The sequence below is a fragment of the Oryzias latipes genome, chromosome 23 (assembly GCF_053564925.1).
Source record: "Oryzias latipes strain Hd-rR chromosome 23, Olatipes_Hd-rR_3.1".
Lineage (NCBI taxonomy): Eukaryota > Metazoa > Chordata > Actinopteri > Beloniformes > Adrianichthyidae > Oryzias > Oryzias latipes.
In genome coordinates this window covers 25,029,352-25,047,207 of record NC_136259.1, presented here as the reverse complement: position 1 = coordinate 25,047,207, position 17,856 = coordinate 25,029,352, and the positions used below count along the sequence as shown (strand labels likewise).

Sequence of the window (17,856 nt, the reverse complement as noted above, 5' to 3'; positions counted from 1 at the left end):
CTCAAATTCACAACAACAGTCGTCTCAATGGGGTTCGTACCGGTAATTGTAAGGTAAACATACAATCAAAAAGGATCATAAATACATAGAATTCAATAGGATAATACTAAACTTTAACTAAACAGACTAACTAAACTGGGCATACCTGCCTGGTTAATTATAATGTTTTTAATTAACTTAAAAAGTCAATAACTTTTATGTACGAGTACTCAGAAATGTATATTAAAAAGGCTGGTTTGTTATTATAATCCCAGTGAATCTGTGTGGAAAAAATACTGAAAATGATGCCCCCCCTCCCTCACAGGACATCGAGGAGACGGTGACGGTGGCTCTTGGTGAGCTGAGGCAGCTGGAGCGGCAGGGGTGTCGGCCCGCCCCAGATGTGGTTCTGGATACTCTGGAGCAGGTGAAGAACGGTCCAGTGACCACCTGCTCCTCCGAGTCTCCCAGTCCCCACAGTACTCCCAGCACCCCCGGCACGCCTGGAACCCCTGGCACCCCAGGAACTCCTGGTACCCCTGGGACTCCCGGCACCCCGAGCCCTCTCAGTCCTATGAGTCCTATTAGTCCACTTCCCGGACCCCCACCTGGACCTCCCAGACCGGCCAACCCATCGCCTGATGCCTTGGGATCCTTCAAACCTGTGGCAGCTTCCCGCATTGGGACTCCGCTGCGCCCCCCTGCACTGAGGCCCAAACCTATTGTACCACCTAAGAGCAGCACCCCACCTCTGCCCCCGCCTGTAGACAAATCCTGCACCATGTGAGTCAAACCCGGCCAGCAAAAGGGCCAAATCAGGCCTACCCGGGCCAAAAATGGGCCAGAAGAGGAGATCAGGGTACTGGTTCTAATCAACATGAGGGTAGAAACGGTAGGAAAGACGAAAAGGCTTTTAATGTAGTAATAAAATTTAATCTATGACATGATATGATATGCCATGGTATATGTGTCGTTAGGTTGGTGTGTACTTGGTGTGTAGGAGTTTACTTTCTCCATGTATTAAAGCATTATCCAAGGATAGCTAAAAGAACCGCTGTTAAACAAAACAGGGGGCGGAGCTTCCTGTCCTCTAGGAGAGAGCCGCCAGCTCCAGTAAATGTAGATTCAGTGACATGAATGTTGGATATACTGTCATGAAGATAGACTTGCTCTAGCTAAAGGACCTATCACCGATTGGCTGCCGTCTCCACCGAGAGTGGGTCGCTAAACGCAACGGCTCCGGCGGTCCGACGACATTTTTGTGGCTTACAATGACTTTTCTGTTCTTTTTTCACTCGGTTCCGCTGCTAAGCTCACTCAGTCCTCAAACGCCTCTTGAGGTCGTCAGTGACAGAAAACTCATTTGACCAACGTCCAGGTTTTTAATGAATGTTTCCAGCTTTTAACGACTGTTCAGCCATCTTACTGAATGTTCGTGAGCAGACTGCTCACTGTTTAACAGCCTTTTTCTGTGTTTTTCGAGGGTGGGGGTGTCCAGAATAAAGCTTCAAACTGGAGGGGAAAGCTTTTTCTGGGACAGAGGGGATGTATGATTTAGTTGTCGTTTGTGCGAGTGGGTAACGAGTGTGTGCGGATCCTGCCTGCCTACCCTTTGTTCTGTTCCGTTGTAAGTGCAGAACCACTAAAATAGTGATAGACCATAGATAATTCATGCCTGCCTTGAGTGCCAGAACACGCGAGTGCAAGTTGGGACGATGGCACAAGTGCAAGAAGCATGACACTTTTATGTGTGCCAAAATAAAGGTTTACCTGCTTGTTACACTAGTTAACCTTAAATCACAATAAGCTAACAGGGTGGGGCTTTGTGTGAATACGCCCCAAAAAAAAGAAGAAAAAAAAAAGACTTGAACAGCACACTGAATGTGGCCCCCCACCGGGCTGTGAGTGTGATGAAGAAAACTGCACATGATGTGCTGAGCTGGGCCATGGGTGAGCATCTGTGTGTTCATGTCTTTATATAGTTGTGAGGACCAAAACGCAGCGATTCGGTTTTTGGGGATGACCTTTTTCTACCTTCCTTGAAGGCCCAAGGTGTTTTTCAGTCGCAGTCCCATTCACCCATGCACACACACATTCACACACTTACACCGGCGCCAAACTATAGCCACCAGGAGCAATGTGGGGTTCAGCATCTTGGCCGAGAACACTTTGGAACATGGTGGGAACCGCATACGTAAACTTCCAATCTGAGGTTGACCGCTCCACCTCTGACCCAAGACTACCCCTACCTCTGTATAATATGGCTTGTGTATTACAGAGCAGTCGTGCTTGGTTTTTTTGCTGTAGCTGGAGCTAACATAGCATGCTAATTTGGCTAACATTTCTTGTTAATGCTAATGTCTTTAGCTATGTTTTACCAGCAATTATTGGACATTGACACCAAGTTATCTCAAATGACAATATTTAAATTCAACAATGAAATGTGAAATATATGAAAGGAAAACATTCAAAATAAAAGTCAGTTAGAAGTTGTTTCTCCTAATCTGGAGCTAAGAAAGCATACTAGCGCTAGTATAAGACACAATCAGCAGTTTGTTGATTAGGGTTACCACACCTTATATGGACACAATGATAACACTGCTATTAATGTGCCAAATTAAAACAAAAAAATGACAATTTCATTGTATTTCACTGAAACCTGTGATTTGTTACACCTAAAAAAGGATAAAGATGAGTGGAACTTAATGTGGTATTTGAAAACACAACTATATAAAGACATGAGTGTGTGCATTTTTATATCATAATGGGGACCAGGAACTGAGTAGTAGTGAGCTGAAGTCCTCGAGCTCATTAATCCTTTAAGGGTTTAGACTTAAATGAACTGTAAAAAGTGTGGGTTGTTTTTACTTTCAGCTATGATCATTTATATAAAAGTTAAGGTATTAAGGATGCCTTCTAAAAAAAGTGTGTCCCCATAGAGATATAGAAACCAGCGTGTGTGTGTGTGAACGAATGTGAAAGTGCCTTTTTTTTTTAAATCTGTCTTTTTTGGGAGTCGTGAATCCACATCCGCATGTCCTGAACGAAGAGCAGCAGCACTCCGAATGAAATAATCATGAAGTGTTTAGTAGATTACTGAATTATGAATCTTAGCATTAACCCATTGTGACATTGCACTTTGATGTATAGGATTGTGTACTTGGCATGTAGCATCATCACATGTTGGTGCATCTTAAACGACGGGAGGTTTGTGTTTGATGATAACGGAAAACAGTTCTTGTCTGTTAGTGTTGCTGTATTTGAACACCAGGCTTCAGGAAGCTGAGCTCATATAGCCAAATGGATTGTATCAATGTGTTGTATTTATAATATAAATAAACCCAATAAATTAGCATTCAAGTCATTGAAATTCGATCGTTTTGTTCCTCTGTGTCCCTGAAGGCATCAGTGTTGAAATGCTCTCACGGTCAAAGTTGAAAAATCTTTAGTTGGACAATTTTAGACAAAAAGAACCTGAACTCCTCTGAACCAGCAGGTGAATGCATCACCATTAAAAGCAGAGGAACAAGTGAACGCATCATCCAGTGTTTTCAAAGATTTACTTCATTGGGATGTCTGTAAACGTGTCTCATCGCTTAGTTTTTCTCTAAGCAAGAGCTCCAAGAGCTCACAGCCACCCGTCTTTGAACGCATCATTGTTTAGGTAAGCGCCTTACTACTGGAACTCCTTTTCAAAAGTTAGTCCAATTGTGTTGATGAGTTCATGAACACATCATTTTCTGCGCTGCAGTCAACAAACCCATCAGTTTGAACCAAGCATAAAGTTTACGACTCCTGAACAGCACTACAAAAACTGGTTTGGGTGTTGGCCCATGAACGTATCACCAGTTAGTAAACGCAGATGAAATGACGGAAGTTTGGAGGTAAAAGACAGTGAATGCATCACTATTAAAATAGTGCAATTTCTATCATCTTGAATCGAAAATTGCGAACGCATCATTTTGACAAATACTCAAAAATTCACTGTAATGGAGTATCAGTAAACTCATCACTGTAGTTTTCCTCCTAGGAACGCTCTGCTACATCAGTTCACAAGCACCGGTCTTTGAACGCACCATTGTTTACATGGAGCAGTTCAATGTTGGAAGAAAAGTATAACAGTGTTGAAGAGTTCACGAACGTACCGTTTTCTGCACTGCAGTCTATGAACTCGTCAGCTAATGTGACCGAAGAATGTGCCTAAAGTTAAACAGCACTAGAATGGCTCGTTCAAGAGTTGGTCCATGAATGCATCACCAGTCAATAAATGCAGCTGAAATGCAGAGTTTTAAGTTAAACAACAGGAAGCGAACACACCACTCACACAAACGGGCAGCATCGTAATGAAAGTAAAAAAATTAAACAGCTTTAATAAACATTTGGTTTTTATTACAAATAAACAATTAAAACTGTTAAAAATTTAAACCATTTTCAGATCAAAGCTTTCAAGAAAAAAAATTCTGTTTAGGAAAAAAGATAAAAGTAAAAGAAAGTCTGCATGTGACCAGCAGGTGGCGCCGCGCTCAACCCTTTGACCCCGGTTTGAGGCTGCTGAAGGGTTTGGAGTTCCTCAGAGAGCCGCTGATCTCCTGCAGGAAAGCGGCGATCTGCACGTCCTTCTCCGACTTCCTGCCGTCGAAGATGACCACCAGCGTGAAGTGCGGCTCGGGCCGCGTCAGGTAGTACGTGCTCTGGACTTTGTCGTCATAAAAGTGCACCACCTTGTCCAAAGTGTTGAGCTCCGCGGCGTGATCGCCCATCATCATGATGACGTTTGGCCAGTGCGTGGACGGCTGCTCTGACGGCAGCGACACGATGGCGGGGAACTGGTCCACGCCCTTCGGCGCCTCTCGATACGAGTGCGGGTGGTGGTAGCCGTGACCCTGGAAGCTCTCCGAGCCGCGGTTGTCAAACACAAGCGAAACGTTGCTGGCGTCGTGTTTTCGGATAAAGGCGCAGATCTTCCCGTGGTAGTCCGGCGCCGTGCGGGCCGTCAGCGCCCTCATGTCGGCCGGCGTCGTCTGGCGGCTCAGAGCTTCGTGGAAGTAGAAGCTGAACTTGGCGAGCAGCGCCGCCTGGAAGCGCTGCAGCCACGTGTACAGGTGAGGCGGCTGCGCAGTCTTCTGCGACTGGCCGCCGAAAAGGAGCTTACGCGTCTCTTTCTGCCGCTGGAACAGCTGACCCCACGCCACCAGCTTGGACTGGGCGCCGTGGAGGCTGAGCAGGGCGGGCAGGAAGCGCCACTCCGACACCTGAGCCTGGCAGCGCAGCAGCTGCGTCACCACGTCCACCTCCGTCTGGAAGCTCTCCTCCACTCGGCCCAGGATGGGGTGATGAAACCTGCAGGAAGAGAAGAGGCAGAAGACAAACAGTCCTTCAGGAGACGGTTGAGACCATGAGGAGTCTCTGAAAGCAGCTCCGCCTTTGCTTCCCCCAGCCTTCTGTAGGATTTAGATTCTGCCGCTGCACGGTGGAGCAGTGGAGGGTGGTGCTGTTCAGCTCGTCTCAGAGGAGCAGCCTGAATGTGCAGCTTTCTGTTATTTCTGCTGCTCCAAAACCTACATTTCACATAAAATGACGGATAAATGCCTAAATACAAAACATGTAAAGCTACAGGCGGCGTTGTATGGCCCGCTGGCTCCACCCATTTTGACCCACCCTCAGAAACTGAGGTTTTTTGTAAACCCCGCCCACATTCCTAATATGGACATGTCCTGTGCTACATCATTTCATTCAGCTTGAGGCAACAATTCAGATTTTAAACTTTCAAAATATTCTGGTAAAAAAAAGGATGCGAGCGACAGGAAAACATCCCTTTAGTGACCTCGCCACACTTACGGCGTTCAAAATCTACAAACACTACTAAAGGGGATTTTTTTTCCTTTTTGTTTAAAATCAAGATGGCGACCTCTTCACGAGGTTAAAGAAACTTTGGTTGTAGACTTAAGCTGGTGGTGGTGTGTGCGAAATTTTGTCAAAATCACTTTAACAAAATTTAATTTAATTTAATTTAATTTCTAAACCTCATTTGTAAATCCCCGACACGCATGTTTTGGTTTCGTTAGTGGATTTTAGAACAGTTTTGAGCCCCGTAAGCCATTTCAGCCCCCGTTCATTAGTTTGGATGGTTATGGTTTTTATTTCTTTTTATTGGTCTGACCAGTCTTTTTTTGTTCATTTTTTCTAATCTTAAGTATTTTATGTCACATATTTGCACCGCAGCAAATTCCTATTCTGTGAAACTGCTCAGTTCACTGAAAATGGCAATAAATACTCCTTGAATCCGTGAATGTCCTCCTGTTGTGATGTCATCAAAGTGCGTCATCGTTCACTGTGTCTAAGTCGTTTTCTCCAGGCACGTGCAAATTTTTTGGTTGTTTTTGAGTATGTGGCGGCAGTGTAATCTTTGCTCAAGGCAGGAAGAAGAATTGTCAGGATTATTCGCAAAGTTAAAACACGTGAATGTTTGTCCACGTGTGTTTGACGAAAACACGGAGGAGTAGAAATACTCGGATACCCACTTGGAGCTGTACTTGTGCAGGATGACCTCCAGCGTGGCGACCAGCTCCTCCGAGTTGACGCTTTTCTGGCTGCCCAGCGAGTGCAGCTTCTCGTACAGGTCGGCCATTTCCATGCGCGCTTGGGTGAAGTGGCAGAGCTGCTCGGACAGGTGAGACAGCAGGTCCTCCAGGTATGACAAAGACAAGGAAGAGGAGGAGGAGGCCGGCTGGCCGTGGCGCCCCATGGTCACCACCTTCTTAAGCTCGTTGTAGAGGGAGGTGTAGACGGTGCGGATGGAGTCTTTGCGGCTGAAGAAGGACTGACCGCCTGCAGAGGAGAGCAAGACGTGACTCTGGTGCAGCAGCTCCCTCTAGTGTTGTAAAGCTGGAACTGCTGCTGCTCATTTATTATTTCTGCAGACGCTCGAACAAGAAACATTTACTTTCAAGGGGGTTAGTTTTATAAAACATTTACGAATAAGACCTTCAAACAAAATAAAAAATAAATCCAAATTATCACTTTTTAATGGTTTTGACTGAAAAGGTCAACTTCAACTCAATCTGTAGAAAAACACTGGTGTTAAATTACGTTTTTTGATTTTGATTGGATTATTTTGTGGAAGATTCAGTACTTTTATGGCAATTACCTCTGTAAAAACACAATAACATTTTTGTAATCATTTTTAGTGTTTGTAAATGTAATATCTGGTCTTATTTATACAAAAAATCCACATTTTTAAACTCGTAACCTTCTGTTTGTTGCTTGTTATTGGGCTTATTAATTTTTATTATTAAAAACAAATAAAAAAAATTTGTTTTATGCCAAGGGACCTTAATGTTTTTAAAGCGGAAGTTGATTCGTTTTTGATGGAAATTATGTAAAAATCCCGTTTTCTGTCATCTTGGATTGGTATTTTAATTTAGCATTAAATATTCACGTACATTATAACGTGGAGTTGCTCGGTCGTGGAGGCAGCTCTTTAGTTTAGTAAAACAGAGCTGCTGTTGTAGGTTCAAAGTCAGAAACTGTCACCAAATCAATGCAGATTTACATGCGTTTTTTCATCATAATTTTTAAAATAGGGTGAACTAAAGGTCAGAATTACCGATCTTCTGTCCCAGGAAGGTCATGTGGTGGTAAACCTTCTCCGCGGCGGACAGGTGAGCCAGAGCCGCCAGCAGCGCGCCCCACATGGGCCCGGCGCTCCGGCTCAGGTCCTTCTCCTTCTCCACGTAGTCCTTGGCCCGGTCGAACGACAGCATTCCCAGCTGCGTGAAGAAGCTCTCCAGGATGGCCCGCTCTCGGGGGACGGGACGCAGCTCCTCCGCCTCCGTCATCATCATCATGAGGATGATGATGGCCAGACAGGACGGGTTCTGCGGGCCGCGTCAGCAACCGAACCACCGGGGCGGATAACATTCACTCCTAACCGAACCCCCGCTGGAGATTGACCGTAAAGACTTCACAGGATGACCGACAGCCTTAAAATGTCTCCATTAAAAGAGAATACATGTCATAACGTGTGGAAACAAAGTCAGCCGCTTTCTCATGTGACGCCATGTTGTTTGAACGCTACGGAAAGCAGGGAGGGACAGTATTCCTTCCTCAATTCAAATGCATTTTTTATTTCTTACACTTCCCATGTTTATTAAATATCATTTAAAATTTTTAAGTTTGGCAGCTGTACATATTCACTGAATCTAGACTATTGTGTTATTTACTTGAAGCAGGTTATTATTTTATCACATTTTAATGAAAACAAACTGTAAGGAAAGATTCTCAAACACTGATGGACTCGCTACTTCATGAAAAAAATTCAACAATTTTTTTTCTTTAATAACATTCATTATTTAACCATTTAAATAATGCGGTAGTGCATCGCTGCGACGGTGAAAGAAGGGGGGACATTTTTTGTGCGCGAAAAAAATTGGTTTTGAAAGACATCACCGTGACGTCATCACTCTGCGCGGATTGTTTTGGTTCTCTTACAAGAAAAGAAAAATGTCTGAAAACACTTGGATCTGACTTCAGTGGGTTAACAAATTAAATAAACTGTGTGCTTTCTTATGTCTCCTTATAGTTTTGATGGTTTTATTTAAACGTTTCTATTCTTTTATTGTTTTTGTTGCTTGAGCTTTGCTAAAACACCAGATTCTGCTCAAAACTAGGAAGTATTTAGGGTTTTCTGTTTTATAAACCAACTCCACGAAAAAATAAATCAAATTAAATCGTCTGCAAAGATCAATTTAACAACTTTTAAGAAGAACAATTCATTTTTATAAGAACATTTATGACAAAAACATCTGGAAAGATGGAGCGTTCAGGAGCGCTTTTGTAAGAGTTGAAGGAGTTTTAGAAGCTGTCGATGAAGATTCTCCTTCATCGCCCTGAATGTTTTCTCTTCAGGAACGGCTTCCTCTGTCTGTTATGAAAGCAACCAAACATTTGGGGACAAACTGCAGCTCCGCCAAAACCATCAGCAGATTCAAAAAGTCCCAAAAGGCTGGAGGAGAGCGGATCAGATGGGTGGTTTTCATTTCGGGGAAAGAGCTGCACTGCAGCCCCCCCCCCGCATGCCTGTCACTGCAGGGAGTGGATCTGAGCTCCTTCCAACACCTCCTCCTCCGTCCACGGCTCCTCAGACTCAGCTGACCTCCTCTCCGCCCGGTAGGTCTCTCCTCACTCACCTGCTGCAAACATTTCCACCTTAAAAAAAAACACAACTTTCATCCAAGATGACAGAAAAATACGTAATATTGAAAAGATGATAATCTTCATGACTGAAAGCATCAATAATAGTTTTTCAGAGATAACAGCTGTGTGAATCCAAATATTAAAAATTGATCAAAACAGCATTTTATTTTACCATATTTATTTATTTGAGCTTTACTGAGTTAAAAATGTCATAAATCGAAAATATGCATTGAAGGAGATTTTTAAAGGATCCTGAAGATCTGAAGACACTTTTAGTTCAATCGTTTGATTCCATTTTTCTTGTTTCCTTATGAGGATAAACTGGTTTCATTTGTTTTATGTACATTTCTGTATTTTCTGTTTTTGTTTCCATACATTTATCGTTATGGACGCTCTTTCTTTTATGTTCATGGACACTTTGGCACTTGTAGACTTTGTGAAGGAACTTAGACAAAACAAAAAAATCAACAAAAACTAAATCCAACAAACATTTTCTGTCGCAAATGCAGATTTTTTGATAAGGACACAAACTGCAGGATATTTATACATTTAAACCTTTTTTCTACATCTCAGCTGCGAGATGATGTGACGGGAAATAATTTTAGAAAAGGAGAAAGAACGTCGGAGGTCCGTTTGGGATCAAATATTCTTTCAGAGACGCTTCATGAAGATTTTCTTCAGAATCCCAACTTTTAACTTTAGGAGAAGCATTGGAGGTTGACATTTTACAGTAAATGTTCATGGCTTTGTAGAGGGATTTAGCAGGAGTTCAGAGCAATAAAAACAATGTCACTGTAGTTTATTCATTAAAATATATCTTACATTTCTCAAATTTGTGACTGTTTTTTGTCGCATCAGAGTCACTGTGGGTCTAAATCCCCCACCAAAGAAAAAAAAGCCTCAATCAAAGACTTACATGGTGTCTGAGTCTGTCGTCTGGCGTTTTCCACTTGAAAGCAGCAGATTCTTTTGCTGAGAAACGTTCTAACAAACCACAGCGGAGGCGTTCCGAGAAGATCCGGATCCTTCCACTGGAAACCAAAATGAAAAATAAAGCAGATTTTAGACTTGATCCTTCAGGAGGAAGAAGATTCACAGAGAAGCTGTAGACCATCGGCTGGTTTCTGGATTAGAACTTCTTCATCCCTTCAGTGTCAGACGTGATGCTTTCAGTAGAACCAGGAGTCTGGAAGGAACTTCTCGTCTCGCTGTTGAGGGGAGGGTCTCTGAAGCTGCATCGCATCTCAACAATCCAGAACTTATGACAAAGAAGAACATCAGAAACCTTCTTTGGGTTTTTTTAATCTGAGAGGAAATCATCAGAGCTTCAGTAGAAAACTGCAGAAACTCAAGAACAACCATGGAAAGTCATCAGCCCTCGGCAGCAGGTGGTGCCTGATAAAGTCCTACCATCATGAAAGTTAGACCCATTCTTCATCCTTCCACCATCAATTTCTGTGCTTCGTTAAGCGTTTCATTGTGGCCTTCAAAGAAAAGTCAAAAGATCTGCAAACCGTGAAGCTTCTTCATGTGGAAACCGTGTCTAATGCCCAGGTCACGCCGCAGACGACATCCAACTCCACAGGAGCAAGTTCCCGTTTTCCATTGATTCACCACAGAGAACAAACAATCCCAGTCTCATGAAGTCACTGAGGTTGCCAGGTTAAGTTAAGATCCATCTTCTGGGAATGGAAGCATGCTAAATTGTGAGCATCCCAGTAATGTGGAGGCGGCGTAGTAGGCAGTCGGTGGCGTTTTGGTCAGAGGTCAGATGATCCGAGGAGACGCTGTAACTAGGACGTTCTGACATTTGAAGAACAGAGCTTGTGTTGATGCTGGGGGGGACAAGAATAGGGGGGGACAAAGATGGGCTTTGTGCTTCGCCGTATGACCAGAGCTGAGAGGGAGCCTGTTGTGCAGAGACTCAGACCACATGGCTTCACGTCAGAAAACTGGAGTTTTTAAAGATTTTATTTTTTTAATTTTTTTTAACTTGTCCTGTCCAACATCTGGGCAAACTGATGAGAGCTGAAGGCCTCTTGTGTTGGACATATTTTACTTTAACGACAGGGGTTATGAATCTTCTGGCAAACCAGAGGTATGTCTGAATAAACCCCTCTTGTAATCGAGCCCAAACTTTATTCATTTTAATCATATTTGAAAATCTTTTGTGTTGGACCGGACGGAAAAGGGAAGAAGGGAAAAGAGAGAGGGATGTTGGGGGGGGGGGGGGGGGGGGGGGTTAGGAGGGTGATTATATGAAGGGGGGGTTAAACCATGAAGCAGCATAAAGCAACACGTTTTTCTGGATGGTTATACTCATAACAGTGAGGTTCAGATGTATTATAGGTCTATGTATTATAGGTCTATCTATTTTGAGCCAACAGGTGTGTTATAAACACACCTGTTGGCTCAAAAAATGTTCACATGTTAAAATTTACACAACACAGATATTGTTCACACACTCATACTTATGCATTCAAACCAACTAGTGTGAAATATTTCATTCAGTCATGCAAACTATTTGTTCAAAGGTGAGCTAACACCTGTGCTCAGGTGAATGTCCAGTCATCCCCACACCAAGAGCCCCAATGCAGCAGCAGCAGTGGCAGCCAGGAACCCCCCAACACCCGCACGGCAGCAGATAGAGATCAACCGCCCCCGGGTGATCACATCTGCCACCCAGGCCAGGGCCAGCAGGACCGCTGCGGGGCCCCCAGAGCCAGAGAGCAGGGAGGCATGGGGGAAAGAGAGTGCAGCTCCAGCCCAACAAGGAGTGCAGCCCCCCGCCACGCCGGGAGGCTCAACGCAAGGCCCCCCCCCAGAAGAGTCCCCACAGCCCCAGACGAGCACCCCATCACCACCCGGGAGTTCTGGGCATCCCTCCACCCCAACCCCAGGTGCAAGCCAGGATCCCCCCAAGGGAGACCCGCCCTACGTTCCAGGAAGCCACCCACCCGGCCCACAGTTAGTCCAGGAAGGAGCAAGGCAGGGGCCAGCCATCCCCGCCCATGAGGAGGACACCCAGGGGAAGAGGTGGTCCACAAGAGGTGTTGTAAACATGGCCTAACCAGGCTCACCCACAGTTGGAAATTTAGTGAGGCCCAGCACTGAGGGGCAAGGACCAGAGCCCACACCCCCAGGCTCAGATGTGATGTAATCCCCAGCTCTTGGTCTTGCCAGAGAGATCAGGGATCCCTCTCCCTGCGTGGAGAGAGGGCGGCCGGCCCCAGAAAGCCAGCACCCAGGGAACACGGCTGCCGTTGCCAAGGACCCAGTACCCCCTACCAGGGATGGGGTAGGGGACAGATGGTCCAAGGTCCCACCTTTCTTGCAAAATGCATGTGTGTGTGTGTGTGTGTGTGTGTGCATGTATCTGTGTCTGTATTGGAGTGTATATTTTGAGGGGTAAAGGGTGTGTGCACTAAGGGGGTGCAGTTAAAATTGGCGGGTAGGGCACTGAGAGGACATCTCCTGAGTTTTTTAAGATTTCTGACCTTTGGTGTTTCCCCACCTTAAAATTCAATATTTCATGATTCAGATAATTAAATCAGGTTAATTTAAACACCCAAAAAAGAGTTTTTCATTTTAAATTTAACATGCCATGACTCAACTTCAAAACACTTTAGGATATCAGCATTTAAGCACGGCGGTGGTAGTGTGATGATGTTGGGATACTTTGCTGGAAACAGGAAGTCTGCTAGAAGATGTGAAAGGAGAACGTCCTCCGTCACTTTCTGACACAAACAGCAGCAGGTCCAGACTGTAAAGGAGAACTGGACTGACCGAGTGTGACATTATTCATAGCAAACGGTTCCAGCTCCAACCAAATGAAGTCAATTCAGACATTTTTTCACAACACAGATGCTGCCACGTTGGAGCCTGACGTCATCAGTAACCAGGGATTGGTCCGAGTTTCTACGACAACCACAAAGCGAGCTACAGAAAATCTTTGACCACTGGATTTGGGGGCCAGCAGGCTCCACCTTGAGGTGTCTCATTGGTCAGTTTATAACTTGAAAAATTACCTAGAATCCATGAGGATTGTCAAGAACATCAGACCAAGAACGGTTCTTCTGACTAATAGGATGACTGAGTAACAGCCGTTTATTTCTCTGTAGAAGTCTATGGGATTTTGGTTTCTTGGAGCCAGCGGATCCTTCCTGTCAAAGGGACGGGTCCCTCATTCCAGTCGTCACATACAATGTATGGTCCAGACATGTATGGATCAACATGGAGTTTCTAGAGAGTCATGACCAACGTCTGAAAAGAGATTGTGTTGAAACGGTTGATTGAGGTGGAAAACCCTGAAATGTTAACTGTAAAATAGTGATTTGGTTTTTCATGTCATTGTCATCTTTTTCTGATGATGGTGGACATTTATATAGAAATTTAAGGTAGACATTCTATTTCTGAGTATTTCTTTACTCAAATCGTACTGAAAAATCGTATCTATTGAAAATAGATCAGAAGATGGTCAGAGTGGGACTAAAAACGTTTTTTTGTATCTTTGAGATTGTTGGGTAACTGTCTCTTTAAGAATCTGGGCTTGTTGGCGGAAGTAAGTCCGTCCCTGAAATCCCTCCGCGGGGTCCTCTGCCCGTGTTTCAGACACTCCGCCTCATGTTCGTCCGCCGGAGTCCATCTGTAACCTTTAACTCGTTAAACAAACCAGCGATCAATCCCGCAGTCGGTAACCGCACAAAAACGCGCTAATCCCGCCATTCCGGTGGGGGGAACTTTAACCACTATGGCCGCCGAGATGACGGGTAAGTCTCTGTAACGAGGCGTTACTCTGCTGTAGAGAGGATTACTCTACACGAACATTTAATATCAAATTATTAATCTTTCTAAAATGTTTATGTTGTTTATATTCGTTTTATAAACAATCCCATCAGTTTAATGTGAAGTATTGATCGTATACATAATATTATGCATGAATATACATTTTTAATTTAATAAATGTGCGTAAATCTGACAGTAAATCCTGAACGTTATTGTGGTTTTAATGTAAACATGCGTTTTTTAAACATGCAGTACTGCTGATAATCCAGCAGGGGGACACAATCCTCCCCCAGGTGTTTTTACTGCACTTTTTGTTTGGTACAAGACTAATAAAAAGTATTTTTCTTTTCACTTATTTACAAAATGGCCAAATTCGCATATTAATTCCAAATTGTCTCTGCCTGATTTAAAGTTTTAGACGATAACTAAGATGTCTTGAGATGTTAAAGTGTTACTCAGAATGTAAGTTTTTTTTCTTTCAATGATACTCGAAGAGTAAAACAACAATAATTAAAATCTGAGAAAAAGATGGTCTTTTCTTTTAAAAAAAGAACAACAAACGTTTGATAACTGATTTTTATTTACAGGTTTTTGACACAGAAGGACAATCTGCTCTGCTGGTGTTTTAGTTTGCTTTCTTACTGTTTTATTAATTTATTATGTTTTTTATTTTACCACTTAACTAATTTATCCTTTTAACCGCAGTCTTACTGTACGGCTCTTTATTTGACTTTGGGCTCACTAAGATAAAGTGACTGTTTTTTGTGCGGTCAAACTCTAACCTGAAGCCACGATTGTTCTGCAGTTCGGCTCGGCTCCCATCATGGGTTCTAAGAGGGAGGTTCTGACCCAAGAGTACATCAAGATGATGACGGATATGATCGTGCTCTGCGTCACGCTGGCACTCTCCCTCTTCTTCTGGGTCGTCTCCCTCACCATGAGCGCCGTCTCCGGTGAGCTTTTCATGGCACGGCAGGTGTAGCTCTCAAAAACATGAAATGAACAAACTGAAGGCAAATAAATTAGTTGAAACTCCTAAACATAAATGTTGAAATTAAAAAAACACATAATATTTAAAATTCTCTTTGATATTTGATACAGAGTTAAAAAATTAAAACAACTTTCTGATTAAAACTGCTTCTAATATTTTTTTCTCTTCATTAACCTTTTATGCGTCTCTGAACCAATCGGGTTAGAGCACACAATGAGAGCTTTCTGTTTCTGCTCGACTCTGGCTAAAATAAAATAAAAAATAAGAAAAAGCTAAGAACACAAAAAACCTAAAAATCAAACAAGATAAAAAAAGTAGAATTAAAAAAAAGGTATTTATTCTGATGATAAAAATGACAAATTAAGTAAAAACCTGAAGAAGAAAAAACTGGGGGGAAAAACCTGTGGATTTTGTGGATTCAGATTCTTTTAACGTAAATGTACTAAATTTGCAGGTAATCTCCAGCCCGTGTCGCCATGGCGATGGCTGTTCTCCATCTTGGTTCCCCTGATGCTGACGGCCCGCGCGCTGAGGAGGCGCAGTCTGGACCGGTCCGGCGCTCTAGCAGGTGAAAACCCGCGAAAAGAGTTTTGGTGGCGTGATAAAATGGTTGTGGGTTCAATCCCAGCTGAAAGCGGCACTCATCCCCCGGTATCCACATGGTCTTTTTTAGTTTTTAGTAGGAAATCACGTAAAAACTTGCTACGTTCCTAACTGCACTAACCTCCCAACCTCTTTGAAGCAGCTTTAGCATGCTCTTATTGTGAAATCCCACCAACAGAAAGTTTATGATTTGGCGATGGTGGGTTTCCTCTGGGAGCTCTAACGTCCTGCAGTCCTTTGATCTTCTTCGGTGGGGATGTGATAACTGGTTCTCTGAGGGCAAAAACAACCCAAACGAACCGGTTCTGCGCCTCTTCAGTCATCCTGAAAGCCTAAAAGACAGACGTCACAGGGTTGTGGGGCTGATTCTGGGTCATTGCAGCATGAGTCAGCAAACACCAGGGATGAGGAAATGAACTGGTCTCTTCTCAGCTCTGCTGGTTGGCTTCGTGTTGACCATGGCCAATTACAGCTTCTTCTCGGCCCTGCTGGCGTTCTTCATCACGTCCTCCAGGCTGACTCGCTGGGGGGCAGCGAAGAAGAAGAAGATAGACGCAGACTACAAGGAAGGTGAGGCGCTGCAGGGATGGGGAGTCGGGGCGTCCCGCGTCTGTGGGTTGACACGGACCCGTGTGTTTCAGGAGGTCAGAGGAACTGGGTGCAGGTCTTCTGTAACGGGGGCGCGCCCACAGAGCTGGCCCTGCTCTACATGATCGAGGTAAGCGCACCGACGCCCAGCCTCGCCACCGCCGGACCGACCCATTCAGAACCGGCGCTGCCTTTCAGGTGGGTCCGGGGGAGATCCCCATCGACTTCAGTAATCAGTACTCCGCCTCGTGGATGAGCCTCTCCCTGCTGGGGGCGCTCGCCTGCAGCGCCGGGGACACCTGGGCGTCGGAGGTGGGGCCGGTTCTGAGCGAAACGCCACCGAGACTCATCACGACCTGGAAGGAAGTCCCGGCAGGTGAGGAGCTGCGGCGTTCTGGTTCTGAGATTCTTTGCTTCGAAAAGCCTCTTCGTGGTTCCTTTTTTCAGAAACTTGCTAGAAAACTTTTAGTTTCGTTTGTGTCAGGTAACGTGCGTTATCGTGTGGGCACGTCACCTGAAACCTAAAATAACATTTTTATGTTTTTATTTTGAAAGCACAACAGAATACCTTTATTTTGAAACCCGGTTACTCCGGTTATCTGATTCTGTGTCATTGAACTGGAAATGGAACGGACTTGATTTTTGAGTCCTGTGACCCGGACGCTGTCACAGTTGATCATCAGCCTACGGCTGAAATCTGCAGGTTGTCATGGCAACCGTCTCAAAGTCCAGTTGCTGAAGGGATTTTGGTTCCATCTGTTCAGAGTTCTTTGTACACAACAGCTCCAGGAGGTTCAAGTAAATCTGTAAAGATGTTCAGAAATGGTTTTTGTTGAGGACAGAAACCCGACCCAGATCCCTGAAGTTCTTTGGGTCTTTTTTGTGGGTGGGACCTAAGAAGCTGGCGGTTTTAGCCACTGGCGGTGGACGGCGTTTGTTTTCATCAGGTGTTTTGGGCTGAAACTGTTCAGAGGGAACAGAGGCGGAGCCTCTCAGGAACTGTTCTGTTCTCTCCAGGAACCAACGGCGGTGTCACTCCTGTCGGATTAGTTGCAAGTTTTCTGGGCGGTGCCGCAGTGGGCGTGGCTTACTTTGTGACTCAGCTCGTGACAGTGAGCGACCTGCACCTGGCGGACCCCCAGTGGCCGATCGTGGTGTACGGCGGCGTGGCCGGCCTGCTGGGCTCCGTGCTGGACTCCTTCCTGGGGGCTCACATGCAGTACTCAGGTAGGACGACGGTGGTGGCGGCGGCGGCGGTCACCGTCACGTGTCGGTTTTCTCAGCTGATTTCCTGTCTCTCCCCCCCTTCAGGGTTCGACGCCAGCATCGGAAAGGTGGTGAGCTCCGAATCCGCCACAACGCAGCGGATCTGCGGGAAGCCCATCCTGGACAACAATGCCGTCAACCTGTTCTCCAGCGTCCTCATCGCCCTCTTCCTGCCCGGGATGGCGTGGGGGGCGTGGCCTCGATAGATGAGCGCCTCACTAAAGACTGTAGGTTCTGATTAGAAGACGAATCTGCTCAATCACGTTAGGAAAACCGAATTTAATGAGGAGCGTCGCCGGGACAAGAAGCTCCTCCTCCTCCTCTGTGCTGGTTACCATGGTGATCATGTTTTACCAGAAACTCTATGGGAGGTGGAATAGTCTAATAAAGTTTACAGTTGGTTCTTCGTGACTTTGATTTTTTTTTTTTTCCTGAAAAGAAACCAGCGG

General features: G+C 44.8%; 3 protein-coding genes across 6 annotated transcripts in view; 2 read left to right on the top strand and 1 right to left on the bottom strand.

Annotated features, from left to right (window-relative positions):
- Positions 1-3,349, top strand: part of LOC101169160 (SLIT-ROBO Rho GTPase-activating protein 1) — a 33,882-nt gene extending 30,533 nt beyond the window's left edge. For all 3 annotated transcript variants that reach the window (XM_078942031.1, XM_020714086.3, XM_020714085.3), the window contains exon 23: positions 305-3,349. In XM_078942031.1, the coding sequence (XP_078798157.1) occupies positions 305-766 (462 nt within the window). In that variant the 3' untranslated portion in view covers positions 767-3,349. The remainder of the gene's footprint in view (positions 1-304) is intronic.
- A 997-nt stretch (positions 3,350-4,346) lies between these two features.
- On the bottom strand, positions 4,347-10,899 carry kics2 (KICSTOR subunit 2). 2 transcript variants are annotated; one of them, XM_078942032.1, is made up of 6 exons: positions 10,585-10,899; positions 10,286-10,432; positions 10,091-10,205; positions 7,586-9,186; positions 6,501-6,807; positions 4,347-5,319 (listed from the first exon to the last, which is right to left on the bottom strand). In XM_078942032.1, exons 4-6 carry the CDS (start codon positions 7,824-7,826, stop codon positions 4,503-4,505), a joined length of 1,365 nt encoding a protein of 454 aa, XP_078798158.1. In that variant the 5' UTR covers positions 7,827-9,186; positions 10,091-10,205; positions 10,286-10,432; positions 10,585-10,899; the 3' UTR covers positions 4,347-4,502. The 2 variants fall into 2 exon arrangements, with proteins under 2 accessions (XP_078798158.1, XP_011489623.1); XM_011491321.4 differs by having other exon boundaries at positions 10,091-10,432.
- A 2,836-nt stretch (positions 10,900-13,735) lies between these two features.
- Positions 13,736-17,818, top strand: tmem19 (transmembrane protein 19). The gene is made up of 8 exons (XM_004083236.5): positions 13,736-13,943; positions 14,765-14,912; positions 15,405-15,518; positions 15,986-16,123; positions 16,195-16,271; positions 16,340-16,517; positions 17,159-17,368; positions 17,453-17,818. The coding sequence occupies exons 2-8, from the start codon at positions 14,783-14,785 to the stop codon at positions 17,611-17,613; spliced, it is 1,008 nt and encodes a 335-aa protein (XP_004083284.1). The 5' UTR covers positions 13,736-13,943; positions 14,765-14,782; the 3' UTR covers positions 17,614-17,818.
- The last annotated feature ends 38 nt before the right edge of the window (positions 17,819-17,856 follow it).

What these genes read in the sequence shown, in the direction of transcription:
- kics2 (XM_011491321.4), bottom strand. Translation starts at nt 7,826, where the DNA reads ATGATGATGATGACGGAGGCGGAGGAGCTGCGTCCCGTCCCCCGAGAG. An exon ending in CTTCCTGGGACAGAAGATCG is followed by an intron (nt 6,808 to 7,585) that starts GTAATTCTGACC and finishes TCTCCTCTGCAG; the next exon opens with GCGGTCAGTCCTTCTTCAGC. An exon ending in CTGCACAAGTACAGCTCCAA is followed by an intron (nt 5,320 to 6,500) that starts GTGGGTATCCGA and finishes CTCTTCCTGCAG; the next exon opens with GTTTCATCACCCCATCCTGG.
- tmem19 (XM_004083236.5), top strand. Translation starts at nt 14,783, where the DNA reads ATGGGTTCTAAGAGGGAGGTTCTGACCCAAGAGTACATCAAGATGATG. An exon ending in CCGGTCCGGCGCTCTAGCAG is followed by an intron (nt 15,519 to 15,985) that starts GTGAAAACCCGC and finishes GTCTCTTCTCAG; the next exon opens with CTCTGCTGGTTGGCTTCGTG. An exon ending in AGACGCAGACTACAAGGAAG is followed by an intron (nt 16,124 to 16,194) that starts GTGAGGCGCTGC and finishes CGTGTGTTTCAG; the next exon opens with GAGGTCAGAGGAACTGGGTG.